The sequence below is a fragment of the Mustela putorius genome, unplaced genomic scaffold (genome assembly GCF_011764305.1).
Source record: "Mustela putorius furo isolate JIRA1106 unplaced genomic scaffold, ASM1176430v1.1 tig00003834_pilon_pilon_pilon, whole genome shotgun sequence".
NCBI lineage: Eukaryota > Metazoa > Chordata > Mammalia > Carnivora > Mustelidae > Mustela > Mustela putorius.
The window spans coordinates 85365058-85379975 of NW_025421987.1; the positions used below are offsets into that span (position 1 = coordinate 85365058).

A 14918-nucleotide genomic window follows, 5' to 3' on the forward strand; every position below is an offset into this window, starting at 1 on the left:
CCTCCCCTGCCCCGTCCCAGCCCCTCCCTCCCCTCCCCCACTCGCGATCCGGGCCGCTGCTGCTGGGCCGGACCCCCCGGGCTCAGCCCGGCCCCTCGCCGAGCTGCCGCCGCCGCCCCGTTTGCTGAGGAGGAGGCCCCCGGCCGGGGCGCCGGGCGCGGGGCATAAAACGGGCCAGAGCTGGCGCCCAGGGCACTAGAGCCGCGTACGGCCCGGGTCAGCGCCCGCCCGCCCGCGCTCCTCCCGGCCGCTCCTCCCGCCCCCCGCCCGGCCCGGCGCCGACTCCCGCCACCCGACGAGCCCCTCGCCGCACTGCCCGGGCCCTGGCCCCGGCCCCCTCCCGCCGTACCGCCCCCGGCCCGGCCTCCTCCCACCTCCCTCCTCCCTCTCCTGCTCCCTCCTCCCTCCCGCCTCCCCAGCTGTCCCGTTCGCGTCATGCCGAGCCTCCCGGCCCCGCCGGCCCCGCTGCTGCTCCTGGGGCTGCTGCTGCTCGGCTGCCGACCGGCCCACGGCACCGGCCCCGAGTCCCCCGCGCTGCCCATCCGGCCCGAGAAGGAGCCGCTGCCCATTCGGGGAGCGGCAGGTAGGTGGGCGCCCCGGGGGACGCGCGGGCACAGAGTCCGGCTCCGGGCAAGTCTGCGCCCGCCCGGAGGGGGCGCCGGGAGCAGGTGGCTCAGCACGGCGGGCGGCCAGGAGGGTTGGGCGGGGGTCGCGAGGCGCGTCGTGGGGGGGTTTGGTGGGGGGGACCCAAGGCCCGGCCGGCAGCGCCCAGGGCTGGCACACCGCAGGAGCGGGACAGCGGCCGCCAGCCAAGCCCGTCCCCGCAGGCTGCTCCTTCGGCGGGAAGGTCTATGCCTTGGACGAGACGTGGCACCCGGACCTAGGGGAGCCCTTCGGGGTGATGCGCTGCGTGCTGTGCGCCTGCGAGGCGGTGAGTGAGCCCGAGTGCCCTGGCCGGGGCCTTTGCGGGTGGGGGAGCCCTGGGGTCCCGGGATGTCGCCCTGATCACAGGAGTCCGAGCTGCTGTGAGACAACAGCGAGCCTGCAGGTATTAGGGATATGTAGCTCTATGGAGATATATATCTATATATCCATATGTATTTTTTTTCCTGGCAGAGAAAGTTGGGAGGAAGCCCCCCTTCAATTCTCAGGTGCTGACTGCTATTGACCGCCCACTATATGTCAGGCTCTTTTGCCAACGGTTTCTCTCTCACTGAACTCCTAGAATAATCCCGCTAGAAACACACTATGACTTCCCCCATTTTCCAGATAGGGATCCTAAGGCCCAGAGCGGTTGGCAGTTTGTCTAGGGTCATGCGGAAGCAGAGCGGTCTGACTCCATGGGATGACCTTGCTCTCATCGTGTGACCCTCCCCATTCTGGCACTCACTCGGTTTTCCCCGTCTTCCCCACAAGCAGCCTCAGTGGGGTCGCCGAGCAAGGGGCCCGGGCAGAGTCAGCTGCAAGAACATCAAACCCGAGTGCCCAGCCTTGGCCTGCGTGCAGCCTCGGCTGCTGCCAGGACACTGCTGCCAGACCTGCCCCCAGGGTAAGGCCCGCTCCCTGGTGAGGGGAGGGTGGCCGGGCAGTGATACTTGGTCCTGAGCCAGTGGCTGGGGCGGACAGAGCAGATGAACGGCCAACTGGCCTCCTCGTGCCCAGCTGAAGCCCTGGTTTCCCACTCCGGGCTTAGAGCGCAGCAGTCCTGAGAAGCCGCCAACGGGTCTGGCCTTTGAGTATCCCCGGGACCCAGAGCACCGCAGCTACAGTGACCGCGGGGAGCCGGGCTCTGAGGATCGGGGGAGAGGAGATGGACACACGGGTAGGTGTGGGCCAGGCAGGAACTGGAACTATAGTTGCCCCCGCCCCGTGGCCGCAGCGGGTGACAAAACTCCGGACATCTTTTCCTCGCAGACTTCGTGGCGCTGCTGACAGGACCTAGGTCGCAGGCTGTGGCAAGGGCCCGGGTGTCTCTGCTGCGCTCCGGTTTGCGTTTCTCCATCTCCTACAGACAGTGAGAAAGGGGAAGGTGGGAGGAGGGGTGAGCTGGAGACTGGGGAAGGAGAGTTGGGAAAGGCCGGTGGAGCAGTTCCTGGCCCAGGCTCAGAGCCCATGCTCACCGGACCCTCATTCCCAGGCTGGACCGCCCTACTCGAATCCGCTTCTCAGACTCTGCCGGCAGCGTCCTGTTTGAACACCCTGCTGCCCCCACTCAAGATGGCCTGGTGAGATGATGCCATTTACTAGTGCTTATCCAGTCTGGGCGCTGTACTGAGAACATGCTCTGCATTGTCTCTTTGGGTTCTCACTGCAGCCCCGTAAGAGGAAGGCACTGACATTATGATGCCCATTTTACAGATGAGGGAAACTGAGGCTCAGTAGCAGAATATGCTTTGCTCAAGGTCACAAGCTAGTAAGTCGCTGAGCCAGGATTTGGACCCCAGCATCTGGTTCCAAGGCCCCTTCTTAAGCTTCCTAGGAGGGCACCGGGCTCCTTCGCATATTCCTTCTTCACCAGAGCTGGGTCTCTCAGCTGGCCTGTGTTGCATAAGGTCTGAGTGGGGCCTTTTGTCTCTCTGCTCCAGGTCTGTGGGGTGTGGCGGGCAGTGCCTCGGTTGTCTCTGCGGCTCCTTAGGGCAGAACAGCTGCATGTGGCGCTTGTGACACCCACTCACCCCTCGGGGGAGGTCTGGGGGCCTCTCATCCGGCACCGGGCCCTGGCTGCAGGTGAGGGGAGCACAGAGCCCCTGGACATGAAGTTCTGTGTCTTCTGTATCCCCAGGAATAGAGTGGGCTGAGGAGGGGACTTCCTGATGGTCTCTCATGGTCCTTCCTTCTCTCCCAGAGACCTTCAGTGCCATCCTGACCCTAGAAGGCCCCCCACAGCCTGGCATAGGGGGCATCGCCCTCCTCACTCTCAGCGACACGGAGGACTCCTTGCATTTCTTGCTGCTTTTCCGTGGACTGCTGGAATCCAGGAGCGGGGGTGAGTGGGATGGGGCAGGCCATGTGAGGAGTGGAGGGAGAGCACCAATCTCTCAGAGGCCTCCTCACATGTGTGGCCCTTGCAGGACCGGCTCAGGTGCCCTTGCGGCTCCAGATTCTACACCAGGGGCAGCTACTGCGAGAGCTCCAGGCCAATGCCTCAGTCCAGGTGAGTGAGGGTCTGGCTCTTGCTGCCACCTGCTCTGGCCTCTTGCCGCACCAGCCAGCCACACCTTGCTCTGTCCTCAGGAGCCAGGCTTTGCTGAGGTACTGCCCAACCTGACTGCCCAGGAAATGGACTGGCTGGTGCTGGGGGAGCTCCAGATGGCCCTGGAGAGGGTGGGCGTGCCAGGGCTGCGCATCAGTGGACACATCGCTGCCAGGCAGAGCTGCGATGGTGAGGCGGGGTGGGCCATGGCACCCCGGGCACACGCCACTGACAGGCACAGACACATGGCCAGGGTGGGTATGGGAGGAATCCTGGGGGCTGGGGAGGGATGAACGGCCGTGGGGCAAGCCAGCCTCCACCTTTCTGGTCCCCCCTGCAGTCCTGCAAAGCGTCCTTTGTGGGGCTGACGCCCTGATCCCAGTTCAGACAGGGGCAGCCGGCTCAGCCAGGCTTACACTGCTGGGAAATGGCTCCCTGATCTACCAGGTAAGAGTCAGCAGCTGCTCAAGATGGAGGGCAGCAGGGCAGGGTGGGGCTTCGGCCTGCACGGTTCAGACCTCCAGCCTTCTCTGCCACTCCAGTGTGCCCTCCCCTACTGTGCCCCCCCAGGTGCAGGTGGTAGGTACAGGCAGTGAGGTGGTGGCCTTGACCTTGGAGACCAAGCCTCAGCGGAGAAACCAGCGCACTGTCCTGTGCCACATGGCCGGACTCCAGCTGGGAGGACACACAGTGAGTGCTGTCTGCAGAGCCAGGCCGCGGGCCGTGCCCAGGAGCTAACAGCGCAGGGGTATGCAAAGCCAGGTTGGATGAGCAGGGAGGTTGAGAGTCAGTCACTCACTAACACGTTTCTTTCATGGAAGTATTCATTCCCTGGGTGCATTTTTAGGGAGCCTCAGGCTAGGGACTGGGATACAAAGAAAATCAGATGTGCCCCTGTCCTCAGCCATGTCACATCAGATGGGAGGCAGAGTTGGCTAGGGAGATCATATCATTAGAGATGTGATAATGAGTGCCACTTACCGAGGCTTTCTCTGTGCCATATACAGCACTGATTGCCTTCCTTGTATGATTTTTGATTCTCACAGTTCCCATTTTACAGATGATGAAGTGAAGGATCAGAGAGGTTAAATAACTCTTTAAGACTTTTACATAGGTAGGAAGTGGCAGAGGAGGGACTCGAACCCGGGCTCACGAGGTGCTTATCCAGTTACGCATGTATGTTGGGTGTAACATGGGACACAAAACATGGAAAGGCATTCAGAATCTCGGGCTTGTGTGAAAGCTGAGGAGGGCTTCATTTGGAACCTGGCAGGCTGTAGCTAGGGCTCTCATCCTTCCCTACCCCTGCCCCTCGCAGGCTGTGGGTGTCTGCCCTGGACTCGGTGCCCGAGGGGCTCATATGCTGCTGCAGAATGAGCTGTTCCTGAACGTGGGCACCAAGGACTTCCCAGATGGAGAACTGCGGGGTCATGTGTCTGCCCTGCCTTATAGTGGACACAGCGCCCGCCATGAGAGTGAGTGCCCCAGGGCTTCGCCTGCCCTCTGGTATGCTCAAATCTGGGACTTGGGTGCTAGGGGGCCAGAGCCTGGTGTGTCTTTGTCTGTGCCTGAGCCCCTGGCTGGCATCTGGAGAAGGTGGGGGTATAGATGGTGTCCCTGCAGGGAGACCCTCTCCATGGCCAGGGCGCAGGGGTCTAAAACTTGCTGCCCCCCAGCCCTGAGCCTATGGACAGTGTCTGCCAACGTGTGGAATGAGCTTCAGGGGAAGATGGGGACAAAGGGAGTGGCTGCTCTAGGCTACTTCCTCATCACTCACCTCTCCTCTGTCTGGATCCAGCACTGCCCGTGCCCCTGGCAGGAGCCCTGGTGTTACCTCCTGTGCAGAGCCAGGCAGCAGGACATGCCTGGCTCTCCCTGGACACCCATTGTCACCTGCACTATGAAGTGCTGCTGGCTGGGCTTGGTGGCTCTGAACAGGGCACTGTCACTGCCCACCTTCTCGGGCCTCCTGGGATGCCAGGGCCCCGGCGGCTGCTGAAGGGATTCTATGGCCCAGAGGTGAGGACCTGGTGGGGGATCGAAAAGATCTGCGTTTTTTTTTTGTTTTTTGTTTTTGTTTTTTTTTTAAGCATGGAGGGTTGTGCAGGCCTGTGGCTGGTGTGGGGGGTGGAGAGCGTGTAGCCTGGTATGGCAGAGCCGACCTGGGCTGGGAAGTCAGAAAGCCCTGGCTATGAGTTTGACTCAGCCTTTTAGTATCCATTCTCCTTCCTACGTCCCTCTCTGGCAGGATCTCTTGAACCTCCAGGGGAGCGGGTCCTCCCCGAATGGGAGTGGGCTGCGGGGACTTGGAGTCAGAGACCCTGCAGCCCACCCCCATTGAGGGGGACCTAGTCAGAGACCTGACTTCTGAGCTCCACACCACCGCTAATGGGCTGCACTTCCCGGAAGACCTTATTTCACCTCCCCTTGTCTCAGTTTCTCATCTGTGAACTGAGAAGGGGAGGCATAGCTCCAGAGCGCCTTGTTCCCGCCCCCTCTCCTGTCTCTCGCAGGCCCAGGGCGTGGTGAAGGATCTGGAGCCTGAGCTGCTGCGGCTCCTGGCCCAGGGCAAGGCCTCCCTGCTGATCACCACCAAGGGGAGTCCCCAAGGGGAGCTCCGGGGGCAGGTGGGCAGGCAGCGTGGGGGCCGCTGGGGTGGGTCAGAGTTGGGCGGGCACTGTGTATTCTTGCCTGAGTCACTCACTCTCTCTGAGTCCTGGGGGGTGGTGGTGTCACATTCCCTGGCTGGTTGGGAGGATGAAGCCTGACAAGTGTCAACGACAAGGCTGGCAGCAGCTTACCCTGTCCCTGGTCGCTGGGGGGAGATTTCTGGTGCTAACAGCATCTTCCCAGGAGTACTCAGAGGTCGAGGTGGCTTGGGCAGGTGGGCTGGCCGCCGGTGGAGATGCGAGGGGGAGCCCAGGCGCTTCCTCAACTCACCTCTCTTCCCAGGTGCACATCGCCAACCAGTGCGAGGTAGGCGGCCTGCGCCTGGCAGCTGAGGGGACTGAAGGAGCGTGGGCAGCCGGGGCTCCCGATGCAGCAGCCCCGGCACTGCCCCCACTGCCCGCTGTGCTTGGCCCCGACACTCCCGTGCCAGCCAAACCAGGAGGCCCCGGGCGCCCGCGAGACCCCAACACCTGCTACTTTGAGGGGCAGCAGCGCCCCCATGGGGCTCGCTGGGCGCCTAACTATGACCCGCTCTGCTCGCTATGCACCTGCCAGGTAGGATGCAGCCAAGGGCACACTGAGAGGTCTGGGTTCTGGGGCAAGCCAAGTCCCGGTCAGTCCCCCCACCCAACCCTCTCTTTGCAGAGACGCACAGTGATCTGTGACCCCGTGGTGTGCCCGCCGCCCAGCTGTCCCAGCCCGGTGCAGGCACTGGACCAGTGCTGCCCTGTGTGCCCGGGTGAGTGTCCCACCTGAGTGGAAGGGGTAGCGGAAGGTTCACCGTGAGGGATGAGGCCTCTGGGGAGGGAAGGAGTTGGCCATTCTTGGCCTTCACTATTTCTTTGGCCCCACAGAGAAACAAGATGTCAGAGACCTTCCTGGGCTCTCCCGGACCAGAGACCCCGGAGAGGGTGAGCTGGGAGTCTGGTGCAGGGATGGGGAAATCCAGTGGAGCTGATGGGTGGGACCAGGAGGGGTGCTAAAGAGTGAGAACATGAATGGGAGTGAGTAGAGGGAGGCTGAGGGGCGCAGATTCCAAAGGACATCTGGAAGGCTTCATTAGAATAGTTGGTTTGCAAGTGGGCCCTGGGGTCAGATTAGTGTGGGGTTGGCCTGAGACTCCAGCCTTGATTGTGGGCCCAGCCAATGAGCTCAGTACTCATGGCAGCTGGGCACTGTTCCCCCCCACACATCCCCCAGGCTGCTATTTTGATGGCGACCGGAGCTGGCGGGCAGCGGGTACCCGGTGGCACCCCGTCGTGCCCCCATTTGGCTTAATTAAGTGTGCTGTCTGCACCTGTAAGGTATGGCCGCCCAATCCTATCTGGTGCCATAACCCAGTAGGGGCTGCGGAGATGGGGAGGGGGCTGCTGAAAGAGGAAGGCCGAGCCTTGGTGAGGAAGGCTCAAGGATGAAAACACTAAGAAAAGTCCTTTGAGCTTGGAGAGTCAACTTCCTGCAGGAAAAGGGAAGGGCTGATGTGGGGGTGAATTCTGGCCCTTCCAGCTGACTCGCTCCATAGAGCCCTGGCCTTTTCTGTAACTCCCTGAACTCCCCTTTCCATTCCTATAAGCAGATAGGGGAGTGGCTGCCTTGAGGGGCTGCCATGAGCATTTGCGTTCAGGTGTAGAAAGCACCAGTCCAGGCTTCTGAGCGAAGGGCCATGGAAATACGACATCGGAGGGATGGAGAAGGAGAGGGAGGAAGCAGGAGGCTCCCCTTCCTTTCTGACACCCTCCCTCAATGGATCCCTGCAGGGGGGCACTGGAGACGTCCACTGTGAGAAGGTGCAGTGTCCTCGGCTGGCCTGTGCCCAGCCGGTCCGGGCCAACCCCACTGACTGTTGCAAACAGTGTCCAGGTGAGGGGGGTGGGCACTGGGGCTTTCCTGGGCAGGTGAGGTGCTTCACTGCCTTGTCCTGGGTGAGGGCGTGTGTGGTGAAGGTGGATGGAAGGGACTCCTCAGTTAATTCAGCAGTTACTGAACCCTGCGTTGTGCCTAGCCTGGGGCCAGGGCTCTAAATGCGTTTGGAAAGAATGTGCATGGGTTTATTAGTGGGGTGTGATGGGTTCTGGTTACTGCCCCATCCATCCATCCTCCCTCCCTCCCTTCCCCGCTTCAATCCAACTATCCAGTCATCTATTCATCCTTCCCCCCATACATCCATCTTCTCATCTACATTTGTCACCTACTAAGTACCAGAAACTGCTAGGTGTTGGAGATTCAAAGACAAATAAAACCTGGGTGGTCCTTGCAGAACTCACATCTGCTGAGCTCTTCCTCCTTCCCTCCCTCTCTCTCTCTCTCCCTTTCAACAGTGGGGTCAGGGGTCCACCCCCAATTGGGGGACCCCATGCAGGCCGATGGGCCCCGGGGCTGCCGTTTTGCAGGGCAGTGGTTCCCAGAGAGCCAGAGCTGGCACCCCTCAGTGCCCCCCTTTGGGGAGATGAGCTGTATCACCTGCAGATGTGGGGTGAGTGGAGAGCGTGCCTTGTGTGAGGTGGGCAGGGAGGGCCTGGCCTAGAGTGGGGAGACCTTTCCGGGGAGGGCAGGCTCCTGGGAGTGGGCTTCCCTGAAGAGCCTGAAGGCTGCTGTGTCCCTGTGCCCCTGGGTACCCTCAAAATCTGCTCTGTTGTGCACCAGGCAGGGGTGCCCCACTGTGAGCGGGATGACTGTTCATTGCCACTGTCCTGCGGTCCAGGGAAGGAGAGTCGCTGCTGCTCCCACTGTGCACCCCGGCGGCGTGAGTGAGGGGGCTGTTGGTGGGCCTGGGGAGGGAAGGCAGCACCCGCCCCCTGCCAGGGAGGGAAGGTGGCACCTGCCCCCTGCCAGGAGCCATGCCATCTGCTTCACCAGTGCCCTTCCATCCCGCCACACGGCAGCCTTGTGGACTTGGTCTTGACTACTCTTTCTTTACAAACGAGATTTCTGAAGCCCAGAGGAATTAGACAGGTAGACTAAGGTCACAGAGCTCCAAAATTTACTCCCTTCTGTCTCCGGCAGCCCCAGAGACCAGGACAGTTCCAGAGCTGGCGAAAGAAGCCGAAGGCTCCTAGGGAGCAGCCGGAAGGCCGCCTGACCAAGAGGACGGGGCCTGGGCTAGGGGAAGGACTGGCGCCAAGGACCCTGCATTCTCCCATGGGAAACCCAGTGCCTTTGGCCCCTCTTTTCTGCCTCTTCTCCCTCCCCCCCACTACCTCTGGTAACCACACCTCCACAAGGGGAAGGGGCAGCCAGGGCAGACCAAGGCCACAGCCACTCGGACTCCCGCCCTGTCACCCTCCAGCCTCTGCCTTGGAAACCCAACTCCTTTCTTTCTGTACAGAATGTCACTGGCTTGTTGGGATTTTTTAATTTATCCTCACTCAGCACCAAGGGTCCCCCCACTTCACTCCTGCTGCCCCTGAGCTGAGCAGAGTCATTATTGGAGATTTTTGTATTTATTAAAACTTATTATTATTTTTTTTTTTTTCAGTCTCAGGGTAAAAGTCGTTTCTTTGTGACCAGGGACCTGAGTGGAGAAGGTCTGAGAGTGGGAGCCCTGGCTCCAGGGGCTTCCCTCTGAGTCTTGGGGAGCATGAAGAGATCGGGGGGGGGCGCAGTCGCTGGCTGGCCCAGATGCCCCAGTGGGGCTTGGGACTGTTGCTGAGACGGACCAGAGCCTCAGGAACTCAGGCAGACACAAATGTGGTTTCCCCGGCCTACCCGTAGATGGCATTTTGCTGACCCCGTGTTTAAAGTGGCTCCAAAGAGAGAAACAAAAGTACCACCAGCCTCTATCTTCTTTGTCTCAAGGGAGGCAGCCAAGACCCTGTTATTCTTTTCTGGAAATGAATGGTGTTCTAGACCAGTTCGGGGGCAAATCTTCATCAGAATGGACTGGAGTTAGCCTGGCCTTGTTCTTGGCTGAGCTTATCTTGGGACCAAGTGCTGTAGAGTAGGATAGGACCCCTCCTCGCCACCTCCCCTTCCTGCCGTTGCCAACCAGACGTGCCTGCAGAGCTGGGGGGAGGGAACGAAGGGTGTCAGGATAGAGAGCAAGCAATGCAGGTATCTGCAGATCTCTCTTCTTTATAAACGATGCGGGATAAAGTGAGTATGGCATTTTATGACCTAGTTGGGTATTGGGAAAGGGCGATCATAGCCTTCTTGTCCAGGGTGAGGCATACCCTATGTGCTTAAGCAATTATTGTCTTCACCCAGGGAAGCTCCAGTTCTGTTAACCAGCTGAGTTACCGAACCTTCAGGAGTCCTTGTTTCCTTTCTGTAAAAGTGCTCTCTCCCTCGCAGGATTCGATCAGAGCCTGTGACTCCCGCAGCTCTGTGCCCGGCGAACATTAGCAGGAAAGGCACTGTGTCTGAGGTAGGGTTCCTGGAGCTGGCCTGGAAGGCAGGGAGAAATCTGGGGAAGAGTGTGGTTAAGGGTTTCAATTATGAGATATTCTGCTGAATGCCCAGGGGGTGGGGGAGGCTGGTGGGAGACGAAGGGACGATAAGGATGGGGGAAAACTGGTCTCAGGCAAGAGCCCTGGCTGTCCCAGGCTGTCCCAGATCCCCCTCACAGGGGGATTGTGAGGGTCAGATCGGGAAGACAAAGCAGCAGGGTTGGCATGGGGCTGAACACAGGGAGCAAAGCACGGGGCCAGGTGTGGTGGGACGGAGGCATTTGGCCCGGAAACAGGTGTGCTGACGGTATTGTTCTCCGTGGAAAGGGAGTCTTGAGGAAAGAAAGGTTGAAAGGAAATTTTGATCCTTTGGTTTGACATGAGTTTGCTACGGATGCTCACAAGACCCGAGGGAGGGCAGAGGCAGTGAACATCCATAGGGTGGCTCCATGGGCTTGCCCCAGGGACCCTGATCCGCAGGACCCATCAGGGCTTCAGAGCCGTGTCACGGGTTGGCAGCCGGGGGCCCAGGCCGAGCAGTGTTCTCCTCAGGGAGCAGTTTCTGAGGCACCCCTTCTATCATAGCCTGTGTTCTCCCCAAGCCTGGCTAGTTCCCAGGCCTTCCTGACCCAGGAAGGTGGTGTGGTGACCACGGAAGGCCAGCCCTGTGTCTGAGGAACGCCGCAGGCAGACGGGAAGCCCTGACCTGCAGAGACCTCAAGAGGGCACCCCAGCCATTCCCCTTTAGGCAACCGCACAAACTCAGAGCCCTTTGTCTTTCAAACTATAACACCTGGGGAGAGGCCCATTTTTCTGGTTAGCCTGTGTCTGTGTTTCAGAACAGCTGCTGGTAGGATTTACAGTTTGATCTCTCACCATGGGTCAGTCAGGCCTTCTGCTTTGCGGAGGGTTTGATAGGGCCCCGGGGCTAACAAGAGATGAAGGTCGTACATGGTTGTGGGGTGGGGGGTGCTCTGCGTGGCCAGGGGAGGGATGGACGTGGTTTGGATACATCTGTTTTGTGAGGAGAAAATGGACAGCCCTCCACTTTTCCACTTCTGACTTCCACTTTCAACTGGACTTGAATGGTGGCTTGTGCCAGCTGTGGTGACACCATCTGGCATCTTTTTGTGTCACATCCAGATTTTGGGGTCAGGTGAGGAAAGTCCCTTGGAACTAGCGCATGGTGGCACTGCCGGCAGCTGCCGCTCCTCTTTGGGGCCAAGTCTCTGAGGAGTGTCTATGCAGGTATTTGAATAATTAATGGTGATGACTTAGGAACCCAGTTTCCAAGCCCTGCCAGTGGACGCTTGAAGGTGTCTTGGTTCCCCGGAGGCGGAGCAGCGCCTCCTGGGCATGGGGCGTCTGGGACCTACTCTCCTTCCATTTGGGCACCATTTCTGTGAAAGCCCTCATTCCAGAGAAGAACTGGTTGCCTTCAAAAAAGTTTCAGAACAACCGTTTTAATGCGTTCCACCTCTTTTTATAAAGATAATGGGAAACAGGAAAAATGTGACTCTTCTGACACACTGAAAGTGGCAGAGGGGGAGGGTTCATAAGTCATAAAGTCTTGGGATGAGGAGGGAGCTCAGCGGGTGGGTCACAAGGGACCCAGTTTAGCTCATCATATTCTAGGTAGTCAGAGGCAGTGTGCGCAGGAAAAAAGCACAGGAGTACACATGGACTATCAGAAATGGATTGTTAAAGATGTCGAAAGGATCGTACACCTGAAGCGGATAGAACGTCATGTACCAGTTATAATTCAATTAAAAAGAAAACAGCACACGGGGCAGGAATTCTGAAGGGACTGTGTAATGATTATGCTCTGAGGTTGGAACCGCGCCCTTATGACCCTGTTGGTCTTTGATATGTGTTTCCATGAACAAAAGGAGCTGCCAGAATTACTCTTATTCATCACAGAAGTAAATCATGGGGAACAATCATGGTAACACATATATGCAAGGAAGAAAGAAAAAGTCGCCTGTTAGAATTTCAACCCCTGGGTAACTTCTTTTTAAAAATCCTCCCGGGTGTTTTTTAAGTTTTAGTTTGCCCTGTGCCCTCCCTGGGTCCCATCCCTGCAGCACGTCTGTCCCCATTTGTGAAGTGACTGATGACTGTCCTTAACCCAGTGGAGGGTATTTGTATGATGACCTCTGGAGCTGGAGCACAACTAAATTTGCACAAATAGGGAAAGCAGGAAATTGTATTCAAGGGAAATATGACCCTTTGCATTTAAAATGCCAGGGGAGGCAAAAAAACCCCAGAAATTCTGAAAGAAATCCTCACCAACTCAGAGAACTTGGCAAATTGGCATTGGGTGATTTGATCTTCAGCAAATTGATTAGAGCCCACCAGTGGGGTCCCAGCTCGTCAGCAGATGGGTATTGAGTGGGTCTGAAGGCTATCCCACCCTCATGTGGGCAACAGAGTTTGGCCAGTGGACCTGTCTCCTGGCTGGCCAGGGCCCGAGCTGTCCCTGGGGAGGAGTCATTCCCCATGTTTTCTTGTTCTCTTGCCGTGGCTGGGCTGGCTTCTTGGCTGAGACATAGCCTCCTCCTCTTTTGGAGTGCCCTGTGCCTGGCTGACTCCTTGGTCCTCCTGCAGGGACAGAGACTCCTCACTCTTCATTTGTGTGGTGCGACTGGGGCGGTAGGGGAAGGGGGAAGGTAACAGGTAATAGTGGAAGGGGAGCTGCCAATGAGCACCCCACTGAGTCACTCTCCACGGAGGGGGAGGATGGGGGCGGATCTGCATCTGTGTTCAGCTTGGGTGCTAGGAAGATGGCTCTGCCACAGTCAGGTTCTTCCAGCTCTGTAGCTAGTGGACCAGCTGAGCCTGGCATGGCCGGTGAAGCAGCACTAGAGACCGGCACCGGTGGCCATGGCTGTGACTTTCTATACTCATGGCGAGGGCACCCTGGGGAGCCATGTTCACTGCCTGCTGCCGCTGTTGTTCTTCCTGGTAGCTCTTGGTGGCCTGGGTGCTGACCATGAAGGTCCTGGTCCGTTTTCAGGACCTCCTGACCAGCCTCTATGATAAGGGGTGATGAGGGAAGCAGGGGCGAGCTGGATCTTTTTGGGTACTTTTGGGAAGTGGAGGGATGTGTATGTACGTGTGTGGGTGCACACACACATGCACGCACACACACACACACACACACACATGACTGAAGCGTGTTATGAGGGAGAGTGAAGCATCCATGCTGCATTTGTCATTTCTGTCTGTGTTTGTTTGAACACTGAATCTTCAGTTGCCTTTTGTTTCTCTTCCATTCTGCCTTCCATGGATCTAAAAAAGCGAGGAGCTCATTCTTTAAAACCCAGACCTTCTTAGTCCCTTCTGCCTGCTAACTGGTAGCAGTAGAGGTCTCTTCTTTGTAACGATCTGGACAGGGAGTCGGGGGACGGTGAGAAGCAACACAAGAGTCCACAGAGAAAGGAGGCCAGGGAGAAGCATCCCATGGAGAAGTAGCAGAAGGTCGTTAATTATGTATTCTATCTTACAAATAATCAATTTACTCACTCTTAAGTAGCTACTAATTGCATGCAAAAGGCACAAACTGATTCCTAGGGGATAGTTTCTTCCTACCATCCTCATTCCCCAGGCAACCAACTGGTCCCCTCCCCAGAGCCCTACTGTTGCCTATTTCTTGCATATGAGAAAGTCTTCTAAGAACACAGCTGCGTAAGATCCAAGTTTCAGTTGTTTGCATTGTTGTGATACCGACCAGTACTTTTCAAACTTTAATGTGCATATGGATCGCCTGGGGACCTTGTTTAAATGCAGGTTCTGATTCTGGAGGTCTGCAGTGGGGCCTGGGATTCAGCATTGCTGACAAGCTCCCAGGCCGCACTTCTGTTTCTGCTGTTGGTCCAGAGCACTCTGTAAGTCGCAAGGATGTAGACTTGGATGTAAACGGGTCCATCATGCCGCATTTTCAGCAGTCTGCCCTGCTGCCACTGTCTCAGAGCACTTTATTCACTCAGCATCTTTCTTGTGCCGGTCACTGTTCTAGGCACTGGGGACTCAGCAGGGAATTACACTGACAAAAAGCCCTGCCCGGGTGGAGTTTATAATCCAGTTGGGGAAGGCAGTCAATAAGTGCAATAAATGGGTCAAATATACAGTGCTCCAGAAGGAGATGGGAAATTTGTGCTATGGGAAAAAAATAGAGTAGGTGAAGGGGAAGTGTGGGAGGAAGCTCTGAGGGTTATTTGGATAAGGACGGTGGCAGAATGCTCTGGTGAGGTTGACATTTGAATAAAGACTTGAAAGAAGGGAAGGAATGAACCATGAGGCTATGTAAAGATTTTTATAAAATTATGAATGGAGCTAAGTTCCTTATCAGGAGAGAAGGGAAGAGACCAGCCATAATTGTGCAATACATGTGAAATCTATGTGTCTGTTGATCTTTAAACTCCAAGCGAAGGGGGATGCTGGGGAAAAAAAAAGTCCCTTGGAATATTACGGAGAGAACTGGACTGCTACAAGAATAGAAGATAGGTTCTTTATACAATTGTATCCAATCTCTTCTAAGGCTTGAATTATATACTATGTAAAGGCGAGATATGAGTTGAGTAAGAGTTAAAGAAATAGCTATCAACAGGTACCATTAGGTCACATACATTCGTGGGTCAATTATGCCTGCATGAGTTTGCTGACAAGAT

At 57.3% G+C, this 14918-nt stretch overlaps 1 protein-coding gene across 2 annotated transcripts; it reads left to right on the plus strand.

Annotated features, from left to right (window-relative positions):
* The first annotated feature begins 348 nt into the window (after window positions 1-348).
* CHRD (chordin) lies at window positions 349-9337 on the plus strand. 2 transcript variants are annotated; one of them, XM_045088702.1, is made up of 23 exons: window positions 349-583; window positions 828-931; window positions 1417-1549; window positions 1694-1822; window positions 1915-2014; window positions 2138-2225; window positions 2586-2727; window positions 2846-2986; window positions 3072-3154; window positions 3235-3382; window positions 3534-3640; window positions 3764-3883; window positions 4512-4668; window positions 4992-5212; window positions 5707-5820; window positions 6146-6418; window positions 6509-6602; window positions 6718-6774; window positions 7064-7167; window positions 7621-7723; window positions 8182-8336; window positions 8507-8606; window positions 8867-9337. In XM_045088702.1, the coding sequence occupies exons 1-23, from the start codon at window positions 436-438 to the stop codon at window positions 8917-8919; spliced, it is 2874 nt and encodes a 957-aa protein (XP_044944637.1). In that variant the 5' UTR covers window positions 349-435; the 3' UTR covers window positions 8920-9337. The 2 variants fall into 2 exon arrangements, with proteins under 2 accessions (XP_044944637.1, XP_044944638.1); XM_045088703.1 differs by having other exon boundaries at window positions 1420-1549.
* The last annotated feature ends 5581 nt before the right edge of the window (window positions 9338-14918 follow it).